Source organism: Geotrypetes seraphini, chromosome 13 (assembly GCF_902459505.1).
Source record: "Geotrypetes seraphini chromosome 13, aGeoSer1.1, whole genome shotgun sequence".
Classification (NCBI taxonomy): Eukaryota; Metazoa; Chordata; class Amphibia; order Gymnophiona; family Dermophiidae; genus Geotrypetes; species Geotrypetes seraphini.
This window is the reverse complement of record NC_047096.1, coordinates 11,948,345-11,975,805: the sequence shown is the minus strand read 5'-3', so window position 1 is coordinate 11,975,805 and position 27,461 is coordinate 11,948,345. Positions and strand designations below refer to the sequence as shown.

The window sequence follows — 27,461 nt, the reverse complement described above, 5'->3', positions numbered from 1 at the left end:
CAAATCGATCTCCAGAATTTTAGTATCAAAGGACAATAGTATAGTAAATGATCTAACGTCCCGACTTCCAGATGACAATGCCAACATCTATTAGATTTAGAACTAGCTACTCTATGCAAACGAACTGGGGTCCAAAATACTCTATGTAATAAGCAAAACCATGTTTGTCTCACATATGCAGACATTGTACATCTCATCCTCCAAGACCAAATTCGTGGTGGGAATCCCTATGTTATATCTTTAAAATGGAAAAGTTTATGGCCATTCAGAAGGGTTATTATAAAAAAAATTATTGAAGTTTGGGAACCATTAACTAAATATTGTAAAGATTGATTTATTTGTATAATTTGGGGAAAACATGCACATCTAGGGAGAGGGGAGGGGATATGTTTTGGCATTTGTTAAGAAATATAGAAGGGTTGATTACAAGTATTTTATGAGATGTTTGTGTATTGAAAATGGGTGGGAAAAAATAAGTTTTGTCTTTATTCTATTAAGTATATTGTGTTGTACTTATATTAAATTTATGTAAATGCATCGTCTTTTGTGCACAATTAAAGTTTTAAAAATGAATAAAGAATATAAAAAATAAAAATAAAAAAAGATTTTAATGTACAACACTTTGAAATTTTAATAAACTATGAAACTATACTGAGTATGTCCTCCCCAAAAGCAGTAGCATTGTGCTATGAGGGCAGCCACCTTCGTTTCCCATAGCCCCAGACTCCCATCATGCAAGAAAGGTTTGGACAAGTTCCTGGAGGAAAATTCCACAGTCTATTATTGAGAAAGACACGGGGGAAGCCACTGTTTGCCCTGGATCGGAAGCATGGAATGTTGCTACTCTATGGGGTTCTAGAATGTTGCTACACCTTGGGTTTTGGCCAGGTACTAGTGACCCAGATTGGCCACCGTGGGAACGGGCTACTGGGCTTGATGGACATTTGGTCTGACCCAGTAAGGCTATTCTTATGTTCTTATAACAGGTGATGTCTCAGTATTAAGAACTGGAAGAAGCCTCCATGGGCACCAGGAACAAGAGGAAAAAAGCACAGCAAATGCCAATTGCTTTGGTGCAGTAATTGATAGAGAAATGGCTGAACTCATGGGAATGGGATGACAACCAGCGACTCCCGAGAAATGCCGAGATCTCATGGGAGATTCTTCTAGCCGTGCGTCAACGGGCGTGGCCAATCCAGCTTTGGTTTTCAGCGCAGCCCGGGGTTTTTCACCAGGCCTGCCCGAAGGAAAGTGCCAGTCTGAAAATGAAACCAAGAGTGCTAGGGTTAACTCACATACACTGGGACCTGGGTAGAAGTGGGTGATTGCTACTCAGTTATTCACAGGCTCCATGATGGTACCTAAATACCAAGGGAGACTTTGCAGAACCACGAGGGGTGAATTTAGCTCACACCAGGTAAAGGTGAGTTACACCGAAGTACAGTTGGCATTTTCTTTTCCCTGGAGGCAGTGGCGTAGTAAGGGGGAGATGGGGGGATGGATCACCCCAGGCGCTGGCACCTCCCCGCCACACCACGCTCGCACCATCCCTCTCCTCCCCCCACTCCGTACCTTGGTAAGTCTTTCCTAGCATGAGCAACTTCTCCTGCTTGTTGCTTGCACCAGCCTGGTTCCTCCCCCCCCCCCCCCCGAATCATGGGTCCAGGAAGTGACATCAGAGAGAAATCCAACGCTGGCACAAGGAGCATACTAGAGAAGCCACTTATACTGGCAAAGATTTAGAAGGACGGGGGGAGGGAGAGCGCGAGTGTGGAGCGGGGGGTGGGGGGGGAACCTCCTACCCTTATTACACCGCTGCCTGGAAGGATTACAATCTAGGTTTGTTTCTGAGGAAATGAAGTCTTAGGTGATTTGCCCAAGAGCATTCTGGCTTCCCCAGTTCTCAGCCCCCTACTCTAACCATTAGAGGTGCTAAACTCAACACAAACTACCCCTTCTCTGGAGAAGTGTAAGATACCTGTTCTCCATATACCCATAGGCTCTGCAGAAGCACCTGAGTACGACGGGGTGAGGGTATAGCTGTTGTAGAGCGGCAAGCTTTGGGATGGTACCCGAGTATGACAGGATGATAGGTGTTGCTACTTACATAACCGCAGGCTCTGCAGTGGTGCCTTCGTCGTGTGATCGGATGGAAGGACTCCATGCAGCGCATGCACAAGGTGACCAAGTTATCTCGGATCCACTGCGGGGCTCTTTTTCCCAGCTCCTCAGACTGTGCCTGTATAAAAGACAGAGGAGGTGAGGAAGGGACCAGATCCTCAGGAGAACTGGGCAATGCACACATGTGTGCGCGTATTTGTGACTACTTAAGTTAGTTCTAACACTGCACTTAGAGCCGATGCATATATGGGGCTAATGAACATTAAATATGCTAGCTTTTGGGATTACTAAACTCCCCTTCTCACCGTGGATTGAAGACAAAGTTTTATTTTATTTTTCTTTCCAGCTTCTGATTTATCTTTAATCTTATCTATTGTTTTGCCTTTTGTCTTTGTTTTGTTCTATTTCTATCATTTAAATTTCTCCAGAATTCTACTGTTCAACGGTTCCCCCTTCTGCTTCTATTCCTTTCTCTCCTCTCTTCTACCTTCCAAAGTATTTAGATCAATGCTGTCTTGTTAAAATGTTTATTTTATTTTTATTTTTCCTCTAACTCTACTTTTCACTTCTCTATTACCCTCCAGGTACTTTAGTTAGATTGTGAGCCTTCGGGACAGTAAGGGAATTTTTCAAGTACCTTTCTTATTTCTAATCTTAATGTATATTTTCTGTAAACCGCTTAGAACCTAACGGACGTAGCGGTATATAAGAAATAAATTACATTACATTACAATACTCTGATCTCCGATATATTTTACCTGAAATTCTGGAGTTCCAGTGTCTGAGCTGTGGGCAGCTGCTTTGAAGGTTTCACTCCGTTTCTCATTCTGTTCAATGGCGCCCCTGCAGGCCTAAAAGAGTCCAGACAGATTTTGAGAGAACGTGCTGGGAAGAAGAAAATGCTGGCAGAGATCTACATGGAATGAGATACACAGAGCAACAATAACCCCACAGGAGAAAAAAAAGAATTGCAAATAACAATGAAAATGAACTTCTCCCATCAATTGAAATGCAAATATAGTAAAACCTTGGTTTGCGAGCATAATTTGTTCCAGAAGCATGCTTGTAATCCAAAGCATTTCGTATATCAAAGCAAATTTTTCCCCACAGGAAATAATGGAACCTCAGATGATTTGTTCCACAATCCAAAAACTTTAATACAAAATACCCATACGTACTTGTATTGCAAGACCTCGCTTATTTAGAACAGTCACTACACTCCTGCAGCGTCAGCGAGAGAAGAACCATCGGCTCAGTCGTGATGTATTGCAAGGCATTGCTAGTATATCAAGTTAAAATTTAATAAAATGTTTTGTTTGTCTTGCAAAACACGTTAATAATAATAATAACAGTTTATATACCGCAGGACCGTGAAGTTCTATGCGGTTTACAATGATTAAAAATAGTACAAACTGAGTGGAACTGACAAGTTAATACTAGTGAATCGTGGCTCTAGGGATCAGTTAAGTGGGAAAGATTGAACAAATCAGTTGCCGAAGTAATTCAGGAACAGACATGTTTTTAGGTGTTTCCTAAATTCCCCGTATTAGCTAGCATAAGTAATTGTTCCAGGTCTTTACCCCATAATGCTGCATAATGTTACTTGGCAATCCAAGGTTTTACTGTACATGAGAAACACTGGGAAGGACCAAACATTCCCTATGTTAATAAATACAGTAAAATGGAGAAACTGGGAAAGCCACCAGTGTTTATGCTGCACAGTAGAGAATGACACGGTGACAAAATTCATCACCGTTCCTGTCCCCGCGGATATCCGCGGGAAATCATCTTCATGTTATTCTTTAAGGAGAGAGGGAAGAATCAGAGTTTGATTGGCCACAACCACTGACCCTCAAGCTTTGCTCTGAAGAATGCTGGTGTAGAAGGACTGAGGTTGAAACAGACACTACAGAATGACAGTCTCTGGTATCCAGAGCAGATATTGTGATGTCATAATGCCTCATTCCACCAGTGCCTAAGAACCAATCACATCAGTGATGTCACAATGGCTTCATTATCATTGGCTCACATAAGAATCAGAGTATGAATGGCCACAACCACTGACCCAAAAGCTTTGCTTTGAAGAATGCTGGAGTAGAACAACCTGAGGTTGAAATAGACACTAAAAAATGACATGGGATTATTTCCCGCGGTTATCCGCGGGGATGGGGACGGTGATGAATTTTGTCACCGTATTATTCTCTACTGCACAGGTCACACGCCACACATGCAAAATGAACCAATTAATAACACTATAAATAGTGATTCTACAGTTCTTGCTCTATTTGGCGCTATTTAATTGGCCAGAAACGGTGCTGACACGTTTCACAGGGCCAGACTCTGCAAACAGCGCTGCTATCGGTAGCCGACTGCAAAAGCGCCGACGATCGTGCGTCCATCACGAGGCAGCGCAGCTTGCAGATTTGCAACTTGCGTGAAAGGTAGGCGCTGGAAATGCAGGCCAGGGTTTTGAAGGTCTACATTTGTGGCATCTCCCTTTTAAATGGATTGCATCTACGGAGGTGCCTAACTGGTATTTCTGGCATTGGCCGTTCATAGCCGCGATTACGGCGCAGGTAGGCACCTACATTTAAAAAAAAAAAAAAAAAATTTTAATTGGATGTTAAGTAGTTTTTATGGAAGCGGGTTCCTTAAGTTGGGGCAGCAGTACAACGCCTACCTCCGCCTAACTTAAAGCGCCGTTTGCAGAATCTAATCTAATCTTCTATTTCTGCGTCGCTCATACCTGGGCAGGCTCAAGGCGATTTATAGAGAGGGGCGAGGAAGGAGAAGAGAAGAAGGTAGGTAGGATGGGAAGGAGAAGGGAGAGAGGGTGGAGGGGGAAGGAGAGGATACAGGAGATTAAGTGTCGAATAGATGAGTTTTCAGTTTCTTCTGGAATATGGCGTGGTTAGGTTCTGGCCCCATAGTGCTTAGCCAGTTAAATCTGAATATTCAGTGCCAGATAACAGGTTACCTCCGCTGAATATTCCCGATTAGAGACTAAAAGTTAACCGGCTATGTCGTACAATATCCGGCAATTTTCAGTGCCGACTGGCCAAGTTTAGCGGCCAAATCGGACCGCTTTAATAGCAGTCCTCTCTCTGGCTGCTAAAAACTTCACCAGCCAGCTCTTCTCCAAGGCTTCCTCATCCTTCCATTCTTAGAGAAGACACTGAATAAACGTACGTAATAAATCTATAGCATTGAGAGTAAATAAGGCATCACAAGCCTGCACCAGAAGCTTGGTCAGATTAAGTTCTGTGATACACACATTAAACTGTGTCGGGTTATATGCCCTAGAGGGTTGAGAGTGACTTTGAATAATTGAATGACTTCACAGCACGCACTAATGAATGTAACACTACGAGTTGGGGCCGGCACGATTTCGGAAGATGTTCAGGCCCGAGACACCGAACGCAGCGTCGATGAGGGTCCATTAGCGAAATCGCGCGCGCTGGCACTTGGCACACTTTTTAAAACCGGTGATAGGCCGGGACATAGGCCGGAAAAGCTCCGCCGCAAGATCGAAGCCGCGTGGCTGCCCGGTCGAACGGATGGAAGAAATTATTATTATTTAAAAAAAAAAAAAAAACCAAAAACAATAAAGAACGACGAAAATCAGTGATTAAGAGAAAAATAACCCCAAACCGCGGACTTTAGAAGGCACAAGTGAAAAATCTTCACGCAGAGAGTCGAAGACGGACTTCTCGGCTCCGCGGAAAAGTAAGAAATGAGGAGACGCGCCCTGGTCTGGGCGGGAAGGCACTCGCGCATGCGCGGTGGAGGCGACTCGAAACTTCAAAAATGCTTGCGAGGCATCCGCATCGGGGCTCCGTTGGATCACGTCACCCATTAGTGAGAATACCTGCCTGCTTGTCCTGGGATAATGAATGTAACACTATGAGTTGGACTTTAACATTTTATATCGGTATATCAAATTTTAAATAAACCTGAAACCTGATTTATTTATTCAGTTTTCTATACTGTTCTCCCAGAAAGGGCTCAGAATAGTTTACATGGAGTCTATTCAGGTACTCGAGCATTTTTCCCTGTCTGTCCCTGTGGTCTCACAATCTATCTAATGTTCCTGGGGCAAAGGGGGGATTGAGTGACTTGCCCAGAGTCACAAGGAGCAGCATGGGTTTGAACCCACAACCTCAGGGTGCAAGGGCTGTAGCTTTAACCACTGCGCCACACTCTCCCCCGGGTCATGTGCCTATAGAATCGCCATTTGAAGCATTATTAATTCATTAATTGCACAGACAGGGGCAGCCCATGGCCTTGAAGCAGGGAAATGTTGGCGCAGACACTGCTGGTTTTCCCAGTTCCTCCAGTTTATTTATTAACATAGGAACATTTGGTCCTCTACAGTTTTTCTCATTTATTTGTACTTTACTCGGCAGAAGTTCATTTGGATTGTTAAATGACAGTAACGGCAAAAGAACGCTCTCCCTCTTACAAAGTCTGCGTTGGCTACGTCAATAAACCCTTGATCTGGCCTTCGGAGGTGACCCTTCAAATAAGCACAGGACAATTGCGCTCTGACAAACGCGCCCCAACAATTGGGTGAACGGACGCATGCATGGACAATTGCGGCGGTGGATACTATTTTTTGAGGGTGGGTGGGTAGGATGGGGGGGAACCCCCCCCCAATACACTTTAAACATTCACTTGCTATCTAGTGTTAGTGTAAGGTTTATATCACGATTATGGGAACCCAAATCATGATATAAACCTTACCCTAACACGAAGGCTCTGATTTGCTGAGACTCCTCAGGCCCTGTCCCTTGGAAGGGGCTTGAGGCGCCTCAAGCCCCTCCCAAGGGACGGGGCCCGAGGAGTCTCAGCTAATCAGGGCCTTCCTGATTCACGGGCTGCAACTGTCCTGTGCGCACTCGTCCCTGCGCACAATTGTCGGCCCACATTTGTCGGAGCGTAATTGTCCTGCACTCATTTGTCGGTGTACCCCTTTCGAAGCACTCAGCTCTTCTGCGTATCGTTGCTATTCCATGACTATTACCTTTATCCAGGACTCTGCTTCTTCGGAAGACCTGACGAAGAAAAGAACAGAGGAATTAGATGCACCGACTGCGATTCCATGCAGCTATAGCAGCAGGGGACTGGCCCTGTCCTACCTGGCTTGTAGCTCTAGCGTTCGCTGCTTCCCAGAAATCAAAAAGGTGTGTGGGAATTCAGTATCTTTCAGTTCCTTGACCTGCAACACCCACGTAGAAAACAGCATTAATATTCTAGGCAGTGGCAGGGGAAAAGTAGGAGCAACAAACTGGAGATGCAACGAGAAGGGGCTGCTCTCAGAGAGTCCAATAAACTTGCCAGATATCAGTCCATCTGGGTGAAATCCTAAGCATCCAACACAGCAAAAGATCCCACTATTCAAAGCATAAGGTATAGATTGGGGAGGAAAAGGATCTCGGAAACCTGCTTGGTGATACGGAACAGACCTCAGCCAAGTCTGACAAGGTTCCACGTTTCATTCAGTAGAAATCGCGTGCAGTACAGCCTGAAATTATGCAGCAGCTTGTATGAACCCTTGATAAAGCCATTAATTTTGGCTAAACGGGTCCCATCGGATGTGGGCTGCCTGCAACACTGAAGATAAGTACAGTAAAACCTTGGATTGCAAGTAACTTGGTTTGCAAGTGTTTTGTAAGACAAGCAAAACATTTTATTAAAATTTTAACTTGATATACTAGCAATGTCTTGCAATACAAGCACATACAATATACACACATCACAACTGAGCCGATGGTTCTTCTCTCTCTGACGCTGCAAGAGTGTAGTGACTGTTCTAAACAAGCAAAGTCTTGCAATACGAGTACATACAGTATACACGTGTCACATCATCACAACTGAGCCGATGGTTCTTCTCTCTCTGACACTGCAGGAGTATAGTGACTGTTCTAAATGAGCAAAGTCTTGCAATACAAGTATGTATAGTATTTTGTATTCAAGTTTATGGGTTGTGGAACAAATCGTCTGAGTTTCCATTATTTCTTATGGGGAAATTCGCTTTGATATATGAATGCTTTGGATTACAAGCATGCTTCTAAAATGAATTATGCTCACAAACCAAGGTTTTACTGTAATTCATAAAGAATAGCTTACATATGCACATTTTTAAAGAAAAAAATATAAAAAGGTTTTTTAAAGGAAAAAGACAAAGTATATGAAGAGTAAAAATCAGAAAATAGGGAGGGGGAGGTTTCTCAGGATCAATGAATGAAACGTAGAACCTTGTCAGACTTGGCTGAGGTCTGTTCCAGTAGTCTCAAACTCAAACTCTTTGCAGGACCACATTTTGGATTTGTAGGTACTTGGAGGGCCTTAGAAAAAATAGTTTATGTCTTATTAAAGAAATGACAATTTTGCATGAGGTAAAACTCTTTGTAGTTTATAAATCTTTCCTTTTGGCTAAATCTTAATAATAAATATGGTCTATTCCGTATCACCAACCAGGGTTTCCGAGATCTTTTTCCTCCCCAATCTATACCTTATGCTTTGAATAGCGGGATCTTTTGTTGTTTTGGAGTATTTCCATTTCCATCTTTTAGTGAATATCAGTTTGAAATCCTGAGCATCTCACATTTTTCTGCAGATTATACGACAGGTCACAAGGGAGCAGTGAAGAAAGAAAGAATCAGACTGGATCCTCACCTTCATGCCATCCACCTCAATTTTCATTCGGACCTGGAACTCCGAGCCCACCTGGATAACTTTTGGCACACAGTACAGTAACATGTTGTTAAACTGAGGAGAAGGGAGAGAACATATGAGGTCAGAGAGGCAGAGTCCAGGGGACCCCGAGATGTAATTATAGTCCCCGAGAAGTAAAACCCAGTGAATGCTTTCAGGAGCTTTTTATTTTTAGTGCGTAATTACTCAATCTGATTAATAGTTTGTGGAGGCCCTGAGACGTTCAATATCCTAGAGTTGCAGATTGTGCCTACAGGAGGAGAATGGAAGAGTAAAGACCTCACTAGGTAGCTTTTGAACTAGTCTGTTATTGAGACAGACATGGGGGAAGCCTCTGCTTGCCCTGGATCGATAGCATGGAATGTTGCTACTCTTTGGGTTTTGGCCAGGTACTAGTGACCTAGATTGGCCACTGTGAAAACGGGCTACTAGGTTAGATGGACCATTGGTCTGACCCAGTAAGGCTATTCTTATAGGACAATTAAACCATTGTAGCATCACTGATGAGGTTGGCTCTGAGGCACTGTGGAATGAGGCATTATGACATCACAATCTCAGCTCTCTTTGGGGTTCCAGAGTCTTGCTATTCTTTGAGATGCTGGAATGTTGCTACTCCTTGGGTTTTGGCCAGGTACAGGATTCGCCATCGTGAGAACGGGCTACTGGGCTTGATGGACCATTGGTCCGACCCAGTAAGGCTATTCTTATGTTCTTAATTTCCATCCCCACCAATCAGTAACTGAATCTCCAATTCAAAGACTCCTGCCCCGGGGCAATAGGACTTCTGGTTTTAGCTTCAACATACTGTAAATAAATTGCTTATATTTTGCTTGCAATAAACAGTCAAAATTCAGAAAACAAGAGTCTTCTTTGGATTTTGGGCTAGTGCTGGATTCCCATCTGGAAACAAAGGCATGTTCACACATTAAAAGGGGGGGGGGGGAGGATTCATCAAAGGGGGAGAGTGTGGCGCAGTGGTTAAAGCTACAGCCTCAGCACCCTGAGGTTGTGGGTTCAAACCCACGCTGCTCCTTGTGACCCTGGGCAAGTCACTTAATCCCAACTCCTATAACTTTCTCACTTATATCCTATATAATAAAACGCTAGCCGCGCATGCGCACTCCTGCCTGCATGCTTCCATGATCCGTAGGTCCGTGGCAGGCAGGAGAGCGGATGCGTGGTTAGGGCCCACACTGGAGCGCTGTGGCCGACCCAGGATCGTGGGAGGATGCGCCGCGCAAAGTGCTGCACATGTACTGGAGGGGGAGGGACATACCGGTTCTGCACATACCGGCACAAACCTCCCTCCAGCGTTGGCAGCCGCAGCACGCTAAACAGGCTGCTTTGGGCTTTCTCCTGCAGTTGAGTCCCTCTGCCGCGTCACTGATGACGTCATCAATAATGCGACAGAGGGACTCAATGGCAGAAGAAAGCCACGAAGCAGCCTGTTTAGCGTGCTGTGGCTGCCAACGCTGGAGGGAGGTTTGATATTAAAGTCATCTTGCTGGGAGGGTCGCAGAGTCAGCGGGGGTTGGGCTGGGAGGGGAGAGAAGCGTCTGCCTCGGCTGCTTCAGGCAGCATCAGCGTTTACAATTCACTGCTGTTGCTGGCTTCAGGCCTTCCTCTCTGGCCGGTCCTGCCTACTTCCTGTTGTCATGAAGACAGGACCGGCCAGAGAGAAAGACCTGAAGCCAGCAACAGCAATGAATTGTGAATGCTGCTGCTGACCAATGAAGTAGTTAAATGAGGAAAGGGAGCAGAGGGGGAGAGAATGGCTTGGAGGGAAGGAGGAAGGTATGCCAGATCAAGGGAAAAGGAAGGAGGAGATGGAGAGAGGCCATATGGAACAGAGAGAGAGAGGGCAGACACTGGATGGAAAGAGAAGAGAGGGGCAAGACAGAGGGTGAACAGTAGATGGAAGGGGTAGAGAGAGGGAGACACACCGAATGGAAGTGTGGAGGACAGGGGAGCAGACGTTGGAAGGAAGTGGGGAGGAGAAAGAAAAAAGGCCACATGCAGGATTGAGGGAAGAGGATAGAGTTAGAAATAAAGATAGACAGACAGGGGGCCAGGGAAAGACACAGACAGAAAGAATTACAGCGTCCAAGGAGAGAGATACAAATTAAAAAAAAACAAAACAAAACAGACAGACAGACATCTACTCTAGCAACCGTTAATGTAACGGGCTAAAACACTAGTTCAAGCAATAATTTACTTATGCCACAATTTCATTGAAAGTTTCATGCACATCAATTATGAATGAGGGGAAAGCCTCAGAACCCCGTGCGTAATAATGTCAATTACTGCACTAGAAAGGGAAAAGATCTTCATCGGCTCTTGACCCCCCTCCTACCTACAGCAGACACAGTAAATGTTTCAAAATGGTGTCAGAAAAGTCAAAACTACTTAGCTCATAGGTAGAATGTTCAATGGTATTGAAAATGTGTTTTGTCTCTGCCAGTCCTAGCATACAAGTCACTTAATCCCCCCATTGCCCCAGGTACACTAGATAATAGATTGTGAGCCCACCGGGACAGAGAAGGAAAAATGCTTGAGTATCTGAATAAATTCATGTAAACCGTTCTGAGCTCCCCTGGGAAAGAGTTTGAGGGATAAAAATGGGGGCTGGGTGTAAACAAAGAATCTGTCATTCATAGCCCAGCAGAGACCAGATGTGGATGAACTGAAAACACAAAATGATCCTAAAAGTCCTGGAAGATATATTCAAGTACCAAAATAAACCAATAAGACCCGATTTAAGGGGCAATTTATAAACTGCTACCTAAGGCACAAGAGTCCATGGGTAGAGTTTGAGAGGGAAATGGATATGCTGTCGAGTGCTGTAAAATATGGCCAATATGAAGGAACTGATGTTACTGTTTGTATCATATGTGTTGTATGTTTCTTATTTTTTATACGATTGGTTGTTGTTGTGGTTTTTTTTTTTTTTGTAAAATCGCCTAGTTATAGGTAGTTAAGAAATATTTTACTAATATAACCTTTTTGCGTTGCTATTGTGAGCTCCATTTTGTATATATGACACACAGAATTCCACAAAAAATTATAATTTAACCTGTCATATGTTTTCCAATTGTATGTTATTTGTTGTATTGCTACTCCAGTTAAAATAAACAAAAGCTTGTTGTTATCTGAAAGGATTTGACTTCTTGCTCTCATAGTTGTTCCAAATAAAATATGCCAAGGCTACCGGATTTTCTAACATCCTATTAATTTGAGGCCAAATTGATTTCCAAAATGATAAAATAAATGGACAATAGAATGAAAGATGATCTAATGTCCCAGTTTCAAGATGACAATGCCAACATCTATTAGACTTAGAACTATCTATTCTTTGCAAACGAACAGGGGGTCCAAAAAGCTCTATGTAAAAGAAAGTCTGGGGACCATTAACAGATTTTTGTAATGAATGATTAACTTTTCCCATGTTAAGGTATTTGATTAGGGGGGAAAAGGGTGGGTTTTACTTGTTGTTATTATATAATACATGAGTATTTCAATAATTTCACAGTAAGGATGATTTTATGATTTATTGAATAGGGAGGGAGGGAGGGAGGGAGGGGGAGGGACTATTAGATTCAATAAGAATGATATAAATGTTAGATTTCTTTCATAATATTTAAAATATTATAGAATTTTAATTTGTAATGAAATGTTAAATTTGATGCTTATATGAGAGTTAATCAAGTGTGTATCTTTAAGTTTTAAATAAGTTTATTTGCTACACTTGTTGTAACATACGAAAATGAATAAAGAACTTAAAAAAAAAAAAAAAGAAATATTTTTAAATAAATAAATGGTGCACCTACTTTCCCTTGTCAACATTGCCCATTAGTACAAGGACTTTCCACTACATTTTCTGTGCACAGATCTTTGCTGGAAAGCAACATGCTTAGATTTTAAAATCTAATCCATGTGCACTGTTTTCTAACCCCACCCTACATACACCCCTAGGAGCACCTCCTTTCCTCCCTCCGACAAAAAGAATATGCACTATGGAAAAATCAGACTAGATTGAACAATGCAAATCGTCACACAAGCCATTTTACCAGGGTGAATTGCTATTTACCCAAGGAAATGGGTGGAAATTTACCCTTCCAAAGAATAACGGGAAAGATATTTAGTAGGAATTATCCAGGTAAGTGGCTCCCACAGTGCTGCTGAAAATCTAGACAGACCACCTAGGTAGTATCCGGGCAGTACCAGGTCAGTCTAAGGAATCTGGGTGGAGCAAGGGGTTACACAGTAGAGAATGACACGGGGACAAATTTTTCCTGTCGCCCCAGGAACTCATTTTCCTGTCCCAGCGAGTTCTTTACCTGCCTCATCCCTGCAAGCTCCGTCTTCATCTGCACAAGCCTCAAAACTCTTTAAAATCATAAGTGTTCGAGGCTTGTGCAGTTAAGGCAGAGCTTACAGGGATGGGGCAGGGACAGCGGCAAAACTAGCGGGGAAGGGGAAAAAAAAAAAAATCTGTCCCCATGTCATTCTCTATCACACAGAACAAAAAATAGAACCCTGTAAAGAGTGGAGGTGTAAGTACACAAAAATCTGAAACCCTCCCTCACCCCAAGAAGGCAAAATGATTAAGGGAAAGAGATGAGGTCTACTGATTGCTCAAACTAGCCAACTGTGTATTATATTTTAATTTTTAACGGGAGAACCCTCAGTCACATAGCAACCCCTGGAACGTCCAGGGACAAGCTGCCGCGGGTTTACACTCAAAAAGGTGTTAACTGCGAAACATCCCCGGGCTCTCTCCGTGTGAATAACTAATGTGCACAACAAAAAGTGCTATGTGTGAAAAACAATATATGAAAAAAACACGCATCAAATATAAATAGAGATAGAATTCATCTCTTTCCCCTAATCTGGGGGCCAAAAGGAAAATTAGTGTCCAAATCTAACCGAGCAAAAAAAACACAGCAGCAATATTCAGTTTGCAAACTGGGGTAACTATCTGGCTAAAGATGGGACAACAAAAAGGCTGCTTTACCTTTATCTGCATAATTACTGTTATAAGGGGACCTTCTGAATAGCCCAAACACCTAGGGGATATTTTCACTTGTTCCCTAGCCTTTTGAGCACAGGCTTTAAGTGCTGATAAGCAGCCTTATTGCCCCGATGCAGCACTGCGAAACGCTGCCAGGCCTTCGTCGGCTTTTGGTTGATGGGCTTAACAGACTTGCTGTTTTTGAACAAGAGTGTGGAATGCTGATGATACCTTGAACTGCAAGGGATAGTGAGAAGTGGTGTAGCTTAAGGCTATTGTGTATATTTTAGGCTAGTACTCATCCGATCCCAGTTCTAACACACTAGCGGGAAGTGATTTTATGTCACTCCCGAGTACCTCTGTTAGGCCCCCTCCAGCTTAAGAAAGCAAGTCTGGAATGTAGTGTTTAGCTCTGAGGAAGTTTTTTTTTTTTTTAAATATAAAAACATTTAAAAATTTTAAAATAATTTATTACTAAATTAAAAATTATAAAATTGATAGGGAGTTATAAAATTAACAAAGAAACATAGGGAGGAAGAGGTTTTTTGAGCCAATGTAGCTCATGATTACAGCCTGCTTGACAGCTAACGAGCAGTGGCAGGCTGGGAGTCTGAGGCTCTTTCCTCCTTTCCTTGTGAGCTGAATACATTATGATAGCATAACACTATATTGAAAGTTAATCCCTTTTAATTAGTGAACAAGCGAATATATCCCCTAGGTGTTTGGAATATTGAATTGTTGGTTTCATTGGGGTTGTGTGATTGTGGAATGTTTGACCTTCTGAATATCTCCAGTACCCAGCTCAGTGCATGAGTGTGGCCCGGCATCAAATATCTAGGTATAAAAAGCCTCTGTAGCTGGTATTAAAAAACAAACCAACCCAACAACCCAAAAACAAACACTGACCACTATAGACTAAGTCCTGCCCCCAATATCAATAAGAAATGCAAGAATTCTGCAGTTCTCCCTTCTTTAACTTCTGTCTCACATTCTCTAATTACCTTTTTTTTTTAATCTTTCTTTCTTTCATCCTTCCTTCATCTTTTGTTTGCTTATCTCTAGGACCCTTTTTTCTTTCGGTCTCTCAGTCTCACTCTTTCCAACATCTCTCTCTCATACTTTTTTCACCACTCTCTCGTTCAATTTCTGTCTCCCTCTGTATTTCCACTTCTCTTTCTGTCATTCCCCCAGGACTTGCAAAAAAAAAAAAATTTCTTCATACCAGGAAGAGGTATCTCTCCTTCGTGGTGTTGTAGCGAAATGAGATTTTCTGGATGGGGCCCTCTTTAAGAAGCTCATTTGAAGGGTCGACAAAATCATCTTCGGCGATCCCGAGCCTGTCGTATACCTCCCAGAGCTTGTGGACACGTTCCTAGAGGGGGGAAGAATCAGAGGCACATATTCAACTTAAGGGCGCCCAAATGACATTTTGGAAAGGGAACCCTAGAGCTGGGGGATCTACCCAGAAGTTCTGGGAGTGGACCCTCTTGTTCCTTGGGCTCCCCTGTATTGCAACAGATTTTATGCCACTGAGAAGAAAACAGGATACGGTGGAAAAAAAGAGAAATGCTAAGGAAAAGGAGAAAAATACAGAAAAAATAAGACATAGGAATACAGAATGAGAAAATATATCATTAGCAAAGAGCAAAGTAACAGGTCAGAGAGACAGGGCGATACCCGCTTGCCTAATTACAGGATTATCTCCACCCATCCACTATACCGATGACTTTTAAATTACATTTTGGTGACAGCCTGGTAACTCAGAACATTGCTGCATACCAAGGGGGTAGTATCCAGGTCCAGCTTCTGCCTCCTTTGCCAGCCAAGGGCGAGGAAGCTGTGGGGATGGATTTATAGCTGTGTCCTCTTCCCCCCCAAAATATAGGGGCTCCTTTTACAAAGCTGCGAAAAAAGGTAAATGCTCCGATGCTCATATGAATTCTGTGAGCGTCGGACCATTTACCTTGCTGGTCCACGATAGAAACCTCTACCGTGGCTTTGTAAAAGCCAGTGATAATTTCCTTTTAGGAAAGTTAACCTTTCTGTACTTTTAATGCTGTACAAAAACTTTTCCTTTCCCATTTAAATAATTACCTCTTTTCCTCTTTATAAGGGAGAAGCAGTTTGAGAGAAAAGGCTGTCTGCAATGGAGCCAGGACTCACCATTTGTGCAATAGCGGCGTTTGAATGTTTGGCTGCTGAGAAAATCATGTCCAAAGCCTCTGAAAGGAAGAGAAGACAAGCAAATAAGGAATGATCCTGAACAGCGAGACTCTCAGATTAGGACAGGTCAGCTCTTTATTTTCTAATAATAATAATAATAACTTTATTTTTATATACCGCAATACCACACGGTGTCAGGTCAAAAGCGCGCCGGGACAAAGGCGTGCCCAGACAATTGAGCGCAGCGCGAGCTGCCGCGCCGCTCTAAATTACTGTTTTTAGTGCATCCAACACTCTCTATACCCTTAGCACTCTCTAATATTCTTCTATTTACCTAATGCTATCTAAAACCACATAATTCACCCCATTCTTATCTCCTAAAGACTTCTACTTCCAATTGGTAACTCTTTAACCAAGGCTTTTTTTTTTTTTTTAATTACCTTAAAAATTTTATATCATCGCTTATTCTATTCTTTCAAATTTTGAATGTAATTCTTGTTTTTAGTTTGAAAGTAATCCGCCTTGAACCGCAAGGTAATGGCGGAATAGAAATCACTAATGTAATGTAATGTAATGATATGTATTATTGTTTTAATAATTAAGTTGAGGATGGGAGAAAATGATTGTTTAACGTATCAATTGTATAGTTAATAGTGCGTTTCATGTAGTATTCATGATTAACCAAATGTATTGCACTATCAAAGTTTGAAAATCAATAAAGATTAAAAAAAAAAAAAACTTGCCGAGTGCCAAAGTTGCCTTCCCTTCTATCAAGCAGCACCACAGGTTTTTAGTGTGGATAAAACCTGCAATGACTACATCAAAGTATACATGCTTAGCTACGAATGGCATTCCAAACACTCAAAACATTCAATAGCTTTTGAGACAGTCGGTATAAAGGCATCGCCACAGACCCAGTGCAGCGTGAGGCCTTGTTGCAAGGAGTTGAACAGCATCTCAGGCTTTATCCTGACTATCTCAAGAAGACATTGCATGCTTGAGTGTTTGGAACGCCATTGGTAGATGACTATACCGAAGTGTACGTGTTTATCTACGAGGTCTGTTCAAAAAGTTTCAGGACAGTTTGAATTACGCACCAACGGGACGTTCTTTTGAGACGGCTAGGCAGCGTTGAGTAGCTTGAAACCTCGTGAGTAACCTCTCTTTTTTTCCCCCGCTTGTTGATATCTGTTTTCATCTCCAAGTTGCAGCAGTTTTTGTGAAAGTGCGTTTTCGCGATCGGCTATTTTTCCATCATGTGCGACCTCAATGAGCAGCACTACAGCGTAACGTTCTGTTTTAAACTGGGCAAGACCGCTACGGAAACTTGTGAAATGTTGAAAGTGGCTTATGGGGAACATGTCATGAGTCGTAGAAGGTGTTTTGAATGCGTCAGAATGCGTGAATTTTGCGCAAAAAAACCACGATGACAGTTCTTCCCCAGCCACCTTACTCTCCTGACTTGACCCCCTGCTGGCTTCTTCTTGTTTCCTAAACTTTAATTCACGCTGAAAGGAAAAGTGATTCAACACCATTGAAGACATAAAGCAAAATTTGATGCAGCAACTTTTGGCAATTCCTGAAGATGCGTTTTAAGGACTGTTTCCGGAAGTGGAAACGACGTTGGTAAAAGTGTATATGTAGGGAAAGGGAGTACTTTGAAGGGGACCCAATGAAATAAGTTGCAAGACTGTTCAATCAACTTTTTGAACAGATTTCGTATTAGCCAAGTATGTTAAATTTCTGTTTTAAGGAACTCCAGGATAGGCTTTAAAAATGTTTAAAAAAATTATTTTCTGATCAAGCACAATCAAATTCATGGGAAAAACTTGCACAATTTTCCTGGACAGCCCTAACATGTCATGCACATAAATCTTTAAAATACTAGTACGTATGCTTGCATTTGAACACATACCCAGGTAGGAGCTAGTAAGGTGCAAAAGCACTATTCTGCAGATACCTGTTCATCTTATATAGCATGTGTTTGCAAGGGGGTGTATACAAAGGCAGAGCATGGGTTGGACATAGGCAGGTACATACTTATGCACAGAACTTGGAAGTGGAGGCTAAGCCTAATGGTTAATGCAGCGGACTGAGATCCTGGGGAACTGGGTTCAATTCCTACTGCAGCTCCCTGTGACCCTGAGCAAGTCACTTAATCCAGGTACACAATCCACAAGGGACAGAGAAGTACCTGCATATAATGTGTATAGCCCTGCATATGCCCGAGTAGTGGTACAGAAATGATTCTATGATACTGTAAGTAACATAGCAGATGTCAGCAAAGAAAGACCCAAACGGTCCATCCAGTCTACCCAACTATCGTATTCAATGTCAAGTCATAATTAAATCAATAATGAATGTGGTAGAAAATACATATATTCGATCCTGATCTTTCTTTGATCTTTTCAGGATATAAAGCATAGAAGTCCGTCTACACTGTCCTCGAGTCCCAATTCCTGGATTTGCCATTGAAACATAGAAATAGAATATGACGGCAGAAAAGTGCCATCGGCCCAACAAGTCTGCCCACTCTAAGAACCCTCCCCCCTAAGCACTTCCTCGAAGTGAACCCACATGCTTGTCCCATTTTTTCTTAAAATCGAGCACGTTGCTGGCTTCAATTACCTGAAGTGGAAGATTATTCCAATGATCAACCACCCTTTCGGTGAAGAAATACTTCCTAGTGTCACCATGAAATCTCCCACCCTTGATTTTTAACGGATACCCTCTTGTTGCCGTAGATCCTGTAAGGAAAAAGATGTCTTCTTCTACCTCAATAAGGCCAGTAACATATTTGAATGTCTCTATCATGTCTCCCCTCTCTCTGCGTTCCTCGAAAGAGTATAGCTGCAACTTATCTAGACGTTCTTCATATGGGAGATCCTTGAGTCCTGAGACCATCCTAGTCCTAGACCATCCTAGTCCTGAGACCATCGAAGTCCACCCCAATCCATCCAAATCTGTCTTACCATATATGGGACACAGACTGTAGAAGTCCATCCGGCACTGTCCTTACACTTCAACTACCGGAGGCGCCATCGAAGCCCACTCCAGCCCATCACGATCTGCCTTGCCATATCCGGGACAGAGACCATAGAAGTCTGCCCAGCACTGGCCTACATATAAAACACAAGACATCCTTCCAAAAACATTGTAAGGCAACACAATGGGAGGTCCACTAACTTGGAGCATGAGGACGTTACTGGCCAGACTTTATGGTAGATATCTTGTAAACAGGATGGTTGAATAGGCTGGAGTGAGCTTGGACAGGCTGGAGTGAGCTTGGACAGCAACTTCAGCAGTTGGAACCTAGGACATTACCAGGTGGACTTTGGCCCAGAAATATCAAAGAAGAGACAAGTTAATTAATCATGGTATTTCTAATGAGAATAACCAATGGATGGACCGTTCAGGTCTTTATCTGCCATCATTTACTCTGTTAGAAGACCAAAACATGTGACCCAAGGTCCCCTCTACCTGCCCACATTTCAAACAGCCCCCCTCAAGCTGCCGTCTCCACCCCCCTGCAATACTGAAATCGCTTCTGGTAGAAGTAAACCCGTCACACCTAACTTTTGGTGTCTGCATTTACACCTACTGACACTTGATGTAAATGCTGTCACTGCTGGGCAGACGTCTACGGTCTCTGTCCTGAAAAATGGCAAGAACAAATCATGATCGAGTAGGCACATCGTAACTCATGCTACGAGTCTATCTTGTTGGGCAGACTCGATGGACACCTCCAGGTCTTTATGATCCATCATCTCATTTTCAAAGCGCTCAGACTTTACAAAGTTCCATAGGTTACGTCGAGTTCCATAACTACGTAAGTCTAAGTGCTTTGAAAATATGCCTCCGTGTTAACCTAATTTTTGGTAGCTGGGCATGCAAATGGCCTACCTCCTGGGAATGCCCCCAGTTCACCCATGCTCCTCTCAAAGCCAGGCCCTTTTTTGAGTTGCACTCTACAAAATGTAAGCACAGATATAGAAAAGAGGCAGACGGGCGGAAAAATCCAAATTGTTGCCAATGACCATCAATTATGGATGGTTGATGCCTCATTACTTTGTGCTAGATACTACAAAAAGGCAGAATAGTCAAAGGTTCCATTACTTTGTGCTTACATCGGCTCTAGCCATCCAAATTTGGGTGCTCTGTGTGACCTATACAGAATCCAGAAGGGTATGCGCCAATACTGGGTAATGCAAGTATTTTATGATGGAACCTAAAGTGCCTACCGAATGACCACAAGAAACCTAAATGGAGGCACCCAGTTTTAGAATTGCCCTCATAATTTTTGAAAGGTCGCCTAAAATCAGGCGCTAATTTGTTGGATACTAAGTGTGAGTTCTAGATCGGGAATTATGCAAATAACTGCCGTCACAGTATACGAGTGAAATCTGCATTGTAGGGCCTAACTTTAGTCGTGAGTCATGTCAAAGGCTGGTATAAATACTCATAGTAACATAGTAAATGACGGCAGATAAAGACCTGAATGGCCAATCCAGTCTGCCCAACCATACATGCTCCATAAATTAATTTAATTTAAATGGTCCTTTTTCCTAGATATTTCTGGGCCAGAAACCCAGAGCCCTGCCCGGTAGTGTGCTTAGGTTCCATCAACTGGAGTCTCCGTCAAAGCTCACTCCAGACTATATTAACCATCCCAGCCAAAGAAGCCTTCCCCAGCCTGTCCTCAACTGAATGTCCATATATGGTACACAGACCGTGCAAGCCTGCCCAGCAGTGGCCTACCTAGAGTATGTGACACCCGGGGCCCATTGTTTTTTGACACCCCTGCCATCATTTTGACACTCCTCCAATGTAAAAAAAATTTTTTAGTAATGTTCCACCAGGTGCAGGCCATGAGGGTGTTCCCGGCCTGGGAGTCATGGTCCGGGAACATCCCTTCTCACGGCCCAGTGCCAAGGTTCTGGGTAGTCCCCATGGCCCAGCATGTTCCCAGCCCTTTTCCTTCTGTGAAGATGAACAAACTGCCGGCCTCGGCAGCGGTTCAGCTATGTCGCCTGTGGCTCCTTTTCCTGCTTTCTGTGTCTGCCTCTGCCGCAATCCACCCGGGCGGAAACAGGAAGTTATGTCATTGGCAAACGCGGAAAGCAGGAAGGGGAGCCGCGGGTGACGTAGCTGAATCACTGCCGAGGCTCGCAGTTTTTTCAGCTTCATGGAAGGAAAAGGGCCATCGGACCAGACAAGCGAAAAGGCTGGGAACATGCTGGGCCATGGGGACTACCCAGAGCTTTGGACCATGACTCCAAGGCCAGGAACACCTCCTTCATGGCTTGCACCTGGGGCAGAAATCCCCCCTACCTCCCCCCCCCCGCGGTACGCCACTACTGCCCAGTACTGGCCTTAGTTCCTTCAATATAGACCCATTATTTTCTGATTAGAGATCCTCTGTGTTCATACCACGCTTCTTTGAACTCTGTCACCGTTTTCTTCACCACCTCCCTCGGGAGCGCATTCCACGCATCAACCACCATCTCAGTAAAACAGGGGTCTCAAAGTCCCTCCTTGAGGGCCACAATCCAGTCGGGTTTTCAGGATTTCCCCAATGAATATGCATGAGATCTATGTGCATGCATTGCTTTCAATGCATATTCATTGGGGAAATCCTGAAAACCCAACTGGATTGTGGCCCTCAAGGAGGGACTTTGAGACCCCTGCCGTAAAGAATTATTTCCTAACATTACTCTTGAATCTACCACCCCTCAACCTCAAATTATGCCCTCTGGTTTTTACCATTTTCCTTTCTCTGGAATAGATTTTGTTCTACGTTAACATCTTTCAAGTATTTGAATGTCTGAATCATATCTCCCCCGTCCCTCCTTTCCTCTAGGGCAGGGGTGGGCAACTCCGGTCCTCGAGAGCCGGAAACCAGTCGGGTTTTCAGGATTTCCCCAATGAATATGCATTGAAAGCAGTGCATGCAAATAGATCTCGTGCATATTCACTAGGGAAACCCGACTGGATTCCAGCCCTCAAGGACCGGAGTTGCCCACCTCTGCTCTAGGGTATACATATTCAAGGCTTCCCTCCTCATGTGTCTTCTGGCACAAAGCTCCTATCATTTTTGTCGCCTTCCTCTGGACTTACATGTCTTATAACCTTAGCGTATAAGTGCTGGGCACCCCCAACTTGCCCGGGTCTCTCCCACTTCCACACTGCCCAGCAGTTGTGCACTAAGGGTCCGATTCTATAAATAGCACCTTTTAAAAAAAAAATTAAAAAAGTGCCATCTGTATGTAAATCACTTAGGGGCCATTTACAGAATCAAAGCCAGTGGTGCCTATGTAAAAACTTAGGCCCCTGAAATGTAGGCCAGGGTTTTAAAGGCCTATATTTTTAGAGAATAGAGCTTAAATCACGCTCTGCCCATAGAAATGCCCACTTAAACGCCATGCGATAGGTGCCTATCACCCAATTAAACAATTATTGAGGCTTTTAAGGGTATTTTGCCAATACAATTAGGCGCCTAACTTTAGGTGACCTTTATAGAATCAGCCCGTAAAGGAACTACACACAACGGTCATAGAATATTGACTCAGGGCAGTTACGTGCGTAACTAGTAATTACAGCTAATTAACTAAATTATAGCCAACTGGTTAATGCCAATTAGCAATTTAATAATTAAGTTATACAGTTAATTGCCATTATTTTATAACCCGTGTCATCTAAGCATGAAAATGTGCATACAAGGTAACAGAATTAGGAGAATGGCACAGGAGATGGGTTGCTATTAATGCCAAATCAAGAGAAGCTGCAGATTTTTAGCCATGATTAATCAGTGGATGCTGGAATGCTAAGAGACAGCAAGGGGCAGATTCAGGCAGATCGAAGTAGCATAGAATCGGAGTGACTGTTGCTGGCTGGGGGGGGGGAAGGAATGGTGTAAAAATTATGATGCTTCCAGCCCCTTCCTCACTGGCAAACAGAATAGTCTATGCTCTTGGTTAACGAATTTGAAGTTTAGGGATTTGCTTGCTCCTTTCTCTTCTCTGCTCACTGACGTTATCAGCCCATTCCCAAAAACTCTAGACCAGGTTAAGGTTCTGAACTTGAGCCCCGTTCCCTTGGCCTTTGATGCCAGATTTGCCCCTTCATACTTTCTGCGTCTGCTCTGTCCGGCGACTCTGGAGGTAATTTTTTCACGTAATCCTTCAGAAGGAGCTCGTAACGTGGGATCCGTTGTACGGGTTCCAGCATGTGGTGCTGCAGGCTCAGGTTAGCAGACACCTCCCTTTTCTGACAGGAACAAAAGGAAAGAGAAAACGAAAAGGCTTTTAGGGTAGAAATCTACTCCACTGAACTAGCTGGTTTCTACGACAGCATGTATCCAATGGCTTTAGAGGCAGGAAAGAACGGGGTAAGCAATCACTGGAACAGCTAGAAAAAACCCCAGAATTGGTTGGAGATTTCAGGACTACTAAAGCAGTAAGGGGAAGAGTGGGTAGTTTCTTAATGATCGATTCCCATTGGCTTCCAATAAGCTATCGCATCACCTTTAAGGTGCTACTTTTAGTATTTAAAACATTAATCTTCAATGAACCCCAATATATAACCAGAATGCTAATCCCTCATAATACCTCTCGATCTCTTCGGTCGACCTCCCAGAACCTCTTAGCTATCCCATCTCTAAAAATAGTAGGCACAAGAAGACATGATATGTTTTCCGTAATGGGTCCTCAATTGTGGAACTCATTACCTCAATATATTAAAGACGAAAAGGACCTTATTTCTTTTAAAAAAAATCCTTAAAAACTTATCTTTTTAAAGATGCTTTTAATATCTAAATTTTAGACATGATATAATGTTTCAGGCTTTTAAATTCCTCCCCTCCCTTTTGTTTTATCCTTCTTTGTTTATTCCCTCTAAGAAAGAATTGTAACTTTTCCCTCCTTTCCTCCCTGCTCCATGTTTGTTTTAATTGTAAGATTAATGTTACTTCGTAAGTTTTTTTTTTTTTTTGTAACCTATTTTCTATTTATACAATTGTACATCGCTTAGCAAATTGATCAAGCGATTAATCAAATACCAATAAACTTGAAATTTGAAACTTGTATGCAAGGCTGTATGGACCTTCTAATGGCCGAAAGAATGGGATAAAGCAGGACTTCCTAAAAGAAACAGAGAAAAAGACAGCAGGTAAAGGCCATGTGGTCCATCCAGTCTGCCCATCCATATTATCTGCTATCTTCTCCCCCCATATGAGATCCCATATGCCTGTCCCATACTTTCTTGAATTCAGACACAGTCCTCATAGCTCTATCCCACTCCATCGGGAGTTCGTTCCATGCATCTACCGCCCTCTCCATAAAGAAGGACGTTTTTCCTCAAGTTACTTGCGAGTTTAGCCCCCTTCAACTTAATCTTATGCTGTCCCATTCCAGAGCTTCCTTTCAGTTGCAAGAGACCTCCCTCCTGTGATTTATGCCTCCGAGATATTTTAAAAGGGTTTTAGGAAAAGTACAAGAAATATCCACGAGACAAATTTGCATATATTTGGTTTGCACTTTTATCTCATGTACAGTACTCCCCCCCAAATTTGCAGGGGTTCCGTTCCAGGAACACCTGTGAATTAAAAAAAAACAAACACAAATATGTTTTTTAAGCTGATCGAAGGCAGGAGAGGGCAGCTGGGGGCGCCGGCAGATGCTTAAATTCTACTTACGAAGCTGGGCACATTTTCCGACCGCCTCTTCCTGGTACTAAAGTCATGGTTACACCAATCAGGAGCTGTTTTGTCACGCTATCTGGCATATCAAAGCAGCTCCCGATTGGTGCAACCATGACTTTAGTACTAGGAAGAGGCGATCAGAAAATACCGCAAATTACTGAGTCCGCGATTTGCAAACCGCGAATTCGCAGGGGTTTACTGTATATTCATTGTGGATATCCTGGAAATCCACCTGGCTGTGGGGGGGGGGGGGGGGGGTCACTAGAATCAGTTTAGAAAGACTTGGAGTAAAAAGTAACTAGGTCCCGTTAACTCTTCTGCTTCACCTGAATGTCCATAATGATGTCCTGGAATGGCTGACACTTCTCCGTCCAAGTGGCAATAAGTCCCATGGCCTTGTCAAAGTTCTTAATGTACTCTCCATACATCTTCAGGAAGGGAGCAAGCTTCTGTATTACATCCCCAATTCTCGGGTTATGCGTCCTGAAACCAGAGAAAAAAAGAATATGTAGCCAATTCTAGGCCACTTCTAGGCTTCTAACTGAATGACTGGGGTGGGGTAGGGGAGTTGTTCGACACGGGAATGGGAGAGTGCTGTAGATTAATCTGGAAAGCGAACAGGATGTTAGGCATGATAAAGAAGGGTATTACGAGTAGATCAGCAGACGTCATAATGCCGCTTTACAGAGCAATGGTAAGACCACACCTGGAGTACTGTGTCCAACACTGGTCTCCTTGCCTAAAGAAGGATATAACCCTGCAGGAGAGGGTGCAGAGGCGAGCCACAAAGCTAGTAAAAGGTATGGGAAATTTGAGCTACAAAGAACGCCTCAGAAAACTAAGCTTGTTCACCCTTGAGAAGAGAACACTGAGTGGGGATATGATAGAGACTTTTTAAAATACTAAAAGGTTTCGACAAAATAGAGCAAGAAGCATCATTTTTGACGTTGTCAAATGTGACTAGGACGAGAGGTCATAGACTGAAATTGAGGGGCGACAGGCCCAGGACAAATGTCAAAAAGTTCTGTTTTACACAGCGAGTGGTGGACGCTTGGAATGCTCTCCCGGAGGAGGTAGTGACGGAAACCTCCATTATGGGATTCAAATGCAAGTTGGATGCACACCTCCTTGCAAATCACATTGAGGGATACGGGAAAATAAGATTCTCATCAGGGAACACCTAGATTGGCCTCCGCGTGTGCGGGTCACCGGACTGGATGGACCAAAGGTCTGATTCGGTGAAGGCATTTCTTATGTTCTTATTTTAAAAATATATAAACTGCTTTAAATCAACGCGGAGTACACAATTAACATACATAATCTAACAAACTACATATACATCAAACAAAATAACCTCTACGTGGCAGAATTATTGAGATAGAAATTCTCACCTATTCTTGCAAAATCCCTTCATTCCCAAAACAGCAATGAGATGTCAAATTACAGCAATATACAATCAATCCATATCATATAAATGCACTGACAAACAGGTAAGTTCTCGGTACTTTCCTGAAACATATCTGAACAATACATATTACATACATGTGTTAACAAACAATTGAGTTTTCAATTGTTTCCTAAAACATGCACGATCTTTAACCCTTTCAGGACCATAAGGATCGTAGGCCAATTTTTGTGGTTTTGACGACATTTTTATGGTAAAAAGGGCTTGCAGATGCCAAAAAATTGATTTTTTTTGTGAAATATCATTATTTTTATTTAAAAAAATCACACTTCTGGCTTATGGACAGTGTGGCAAGAGAATCTTCTCGTCAATCTGGCAACGACGCTAATGAATGAATGTCGGAACCAGTTTGTTTACATAAAGGCAGTATCATATGGAATCCGTACATATCAAATTTAGAACTGTAGACTATCCCAAAATCAAAATTTATAGGATTTTAAAGTTATGGGACAAATATGTCCCTTGGTCCTGAAAGGGTTAAATGGCCTCATAACTCCAGGGAGAGAGTTCTCAATGTGTTAATAGTATTCTCCAGGAAAACTCCTGAAATAATGCATTTAGGTTGTCGGGGCCTGGACTGGAGCAGGGCAGAATGGTCCAGATAAGCAGGAGACAGGAATTTAAATGAATAATCTCTATGTGCTCATAGATCAATGATTCACAGGGCGTCATGCGGTAAATCAGTTTTACCAGCGGTGCGTGTCATATTCTAATCGCAGCACACAGGCTTCAAGTAGCTTGCTTTGTCAAAAAACTCTGATAATATATTTCTTATATAGATGATCAAAATGCACACTTTAACTTCATAAATAATGACAAGGGTTGTCCCCGGCTTTGACCCGAGCTGTGTTTTTTAATTTTTTAATTTATTTTCAAAATGCCCGAATCCTCCGATGTTAACGTCTTTTCAAAAACTTTCCCTAAGCTTGCCATATAGATATTAAACAGCAATTGCCTGTTAAGCACAATTGTTGTTTATTTGAAAAAATTTAAATAAAGAATTAAAAAAAAAAAAAAAAAAAGATATTAAACAGCAACGCGGACAATGCTGAGCCCTGTGGTATACCCTTTCTTTACCATCATCCTTTCAGACACACTTTGATCTCCTTTTACACAAATTGATCTTCCTATCAAATAGGATTTCTTTTGAACCATTCAAACACAACATCCCCAATTCCTAAGCTCTCTAATTTCGATAATAATGCCTGCAAATTCACGGTGTCAAAGGTTCTGGACACATCTAGGGAGATCATACAATAACGCCGTTTTCCATCTACACCCTCCTT

General features: G+C 42.8%; 1 protein-coding gene across 2 annotated transcripts in view; it reads right to left on the bottom strand.

Annotated features, from left to right (window-relative positions):
* Nucleotides 1-27,461, bottom strand: part of FGD2 (FYVE, RhoGEF and PH domain containing 2) — a 55,632-nt gene that overhangs the window by 5,347 nt on the left and 22,824 nt on the right. For both annotated transcript variants that reach the window (XM_033917785.1, XM_033917786.1), the window contains 9 exons: nt 25,037-25,193; nt 23,140-23,278; nt 16,013-16,071; nt 15,072-15,221; nt 8,800-8,892; nt 7,260-7,339; nt 7,145-7,175; nt 2,880-2,972; nt 2,108-2,239 (listed from right to left, as the gene is read on the bottom strand). In XM_033917785.1, coding sequence (XP_033773676.1) covers nt 2,108-2,239; nt 2,880-2,972; nt 7,145-7,175; nt 7,260-7,339; nt 8,800-8,892; nt 15,072-15,221; nt 16,013-16,071; nt 23,140-23,278; nt 25,037-25,193 — 934 coding nt within the window. The remainder of the gene's footprint in view (nt 1-2,107; nt 2,240-2,879; nt 2,973-7,144; nt 7,176-7,259; nt 7,340-8,799; nt 8,893-15,071; nt 15,222-16,012; nt 16,072-23,139; nt 23,279-25,036; nt 25,194-27,461) is intronic.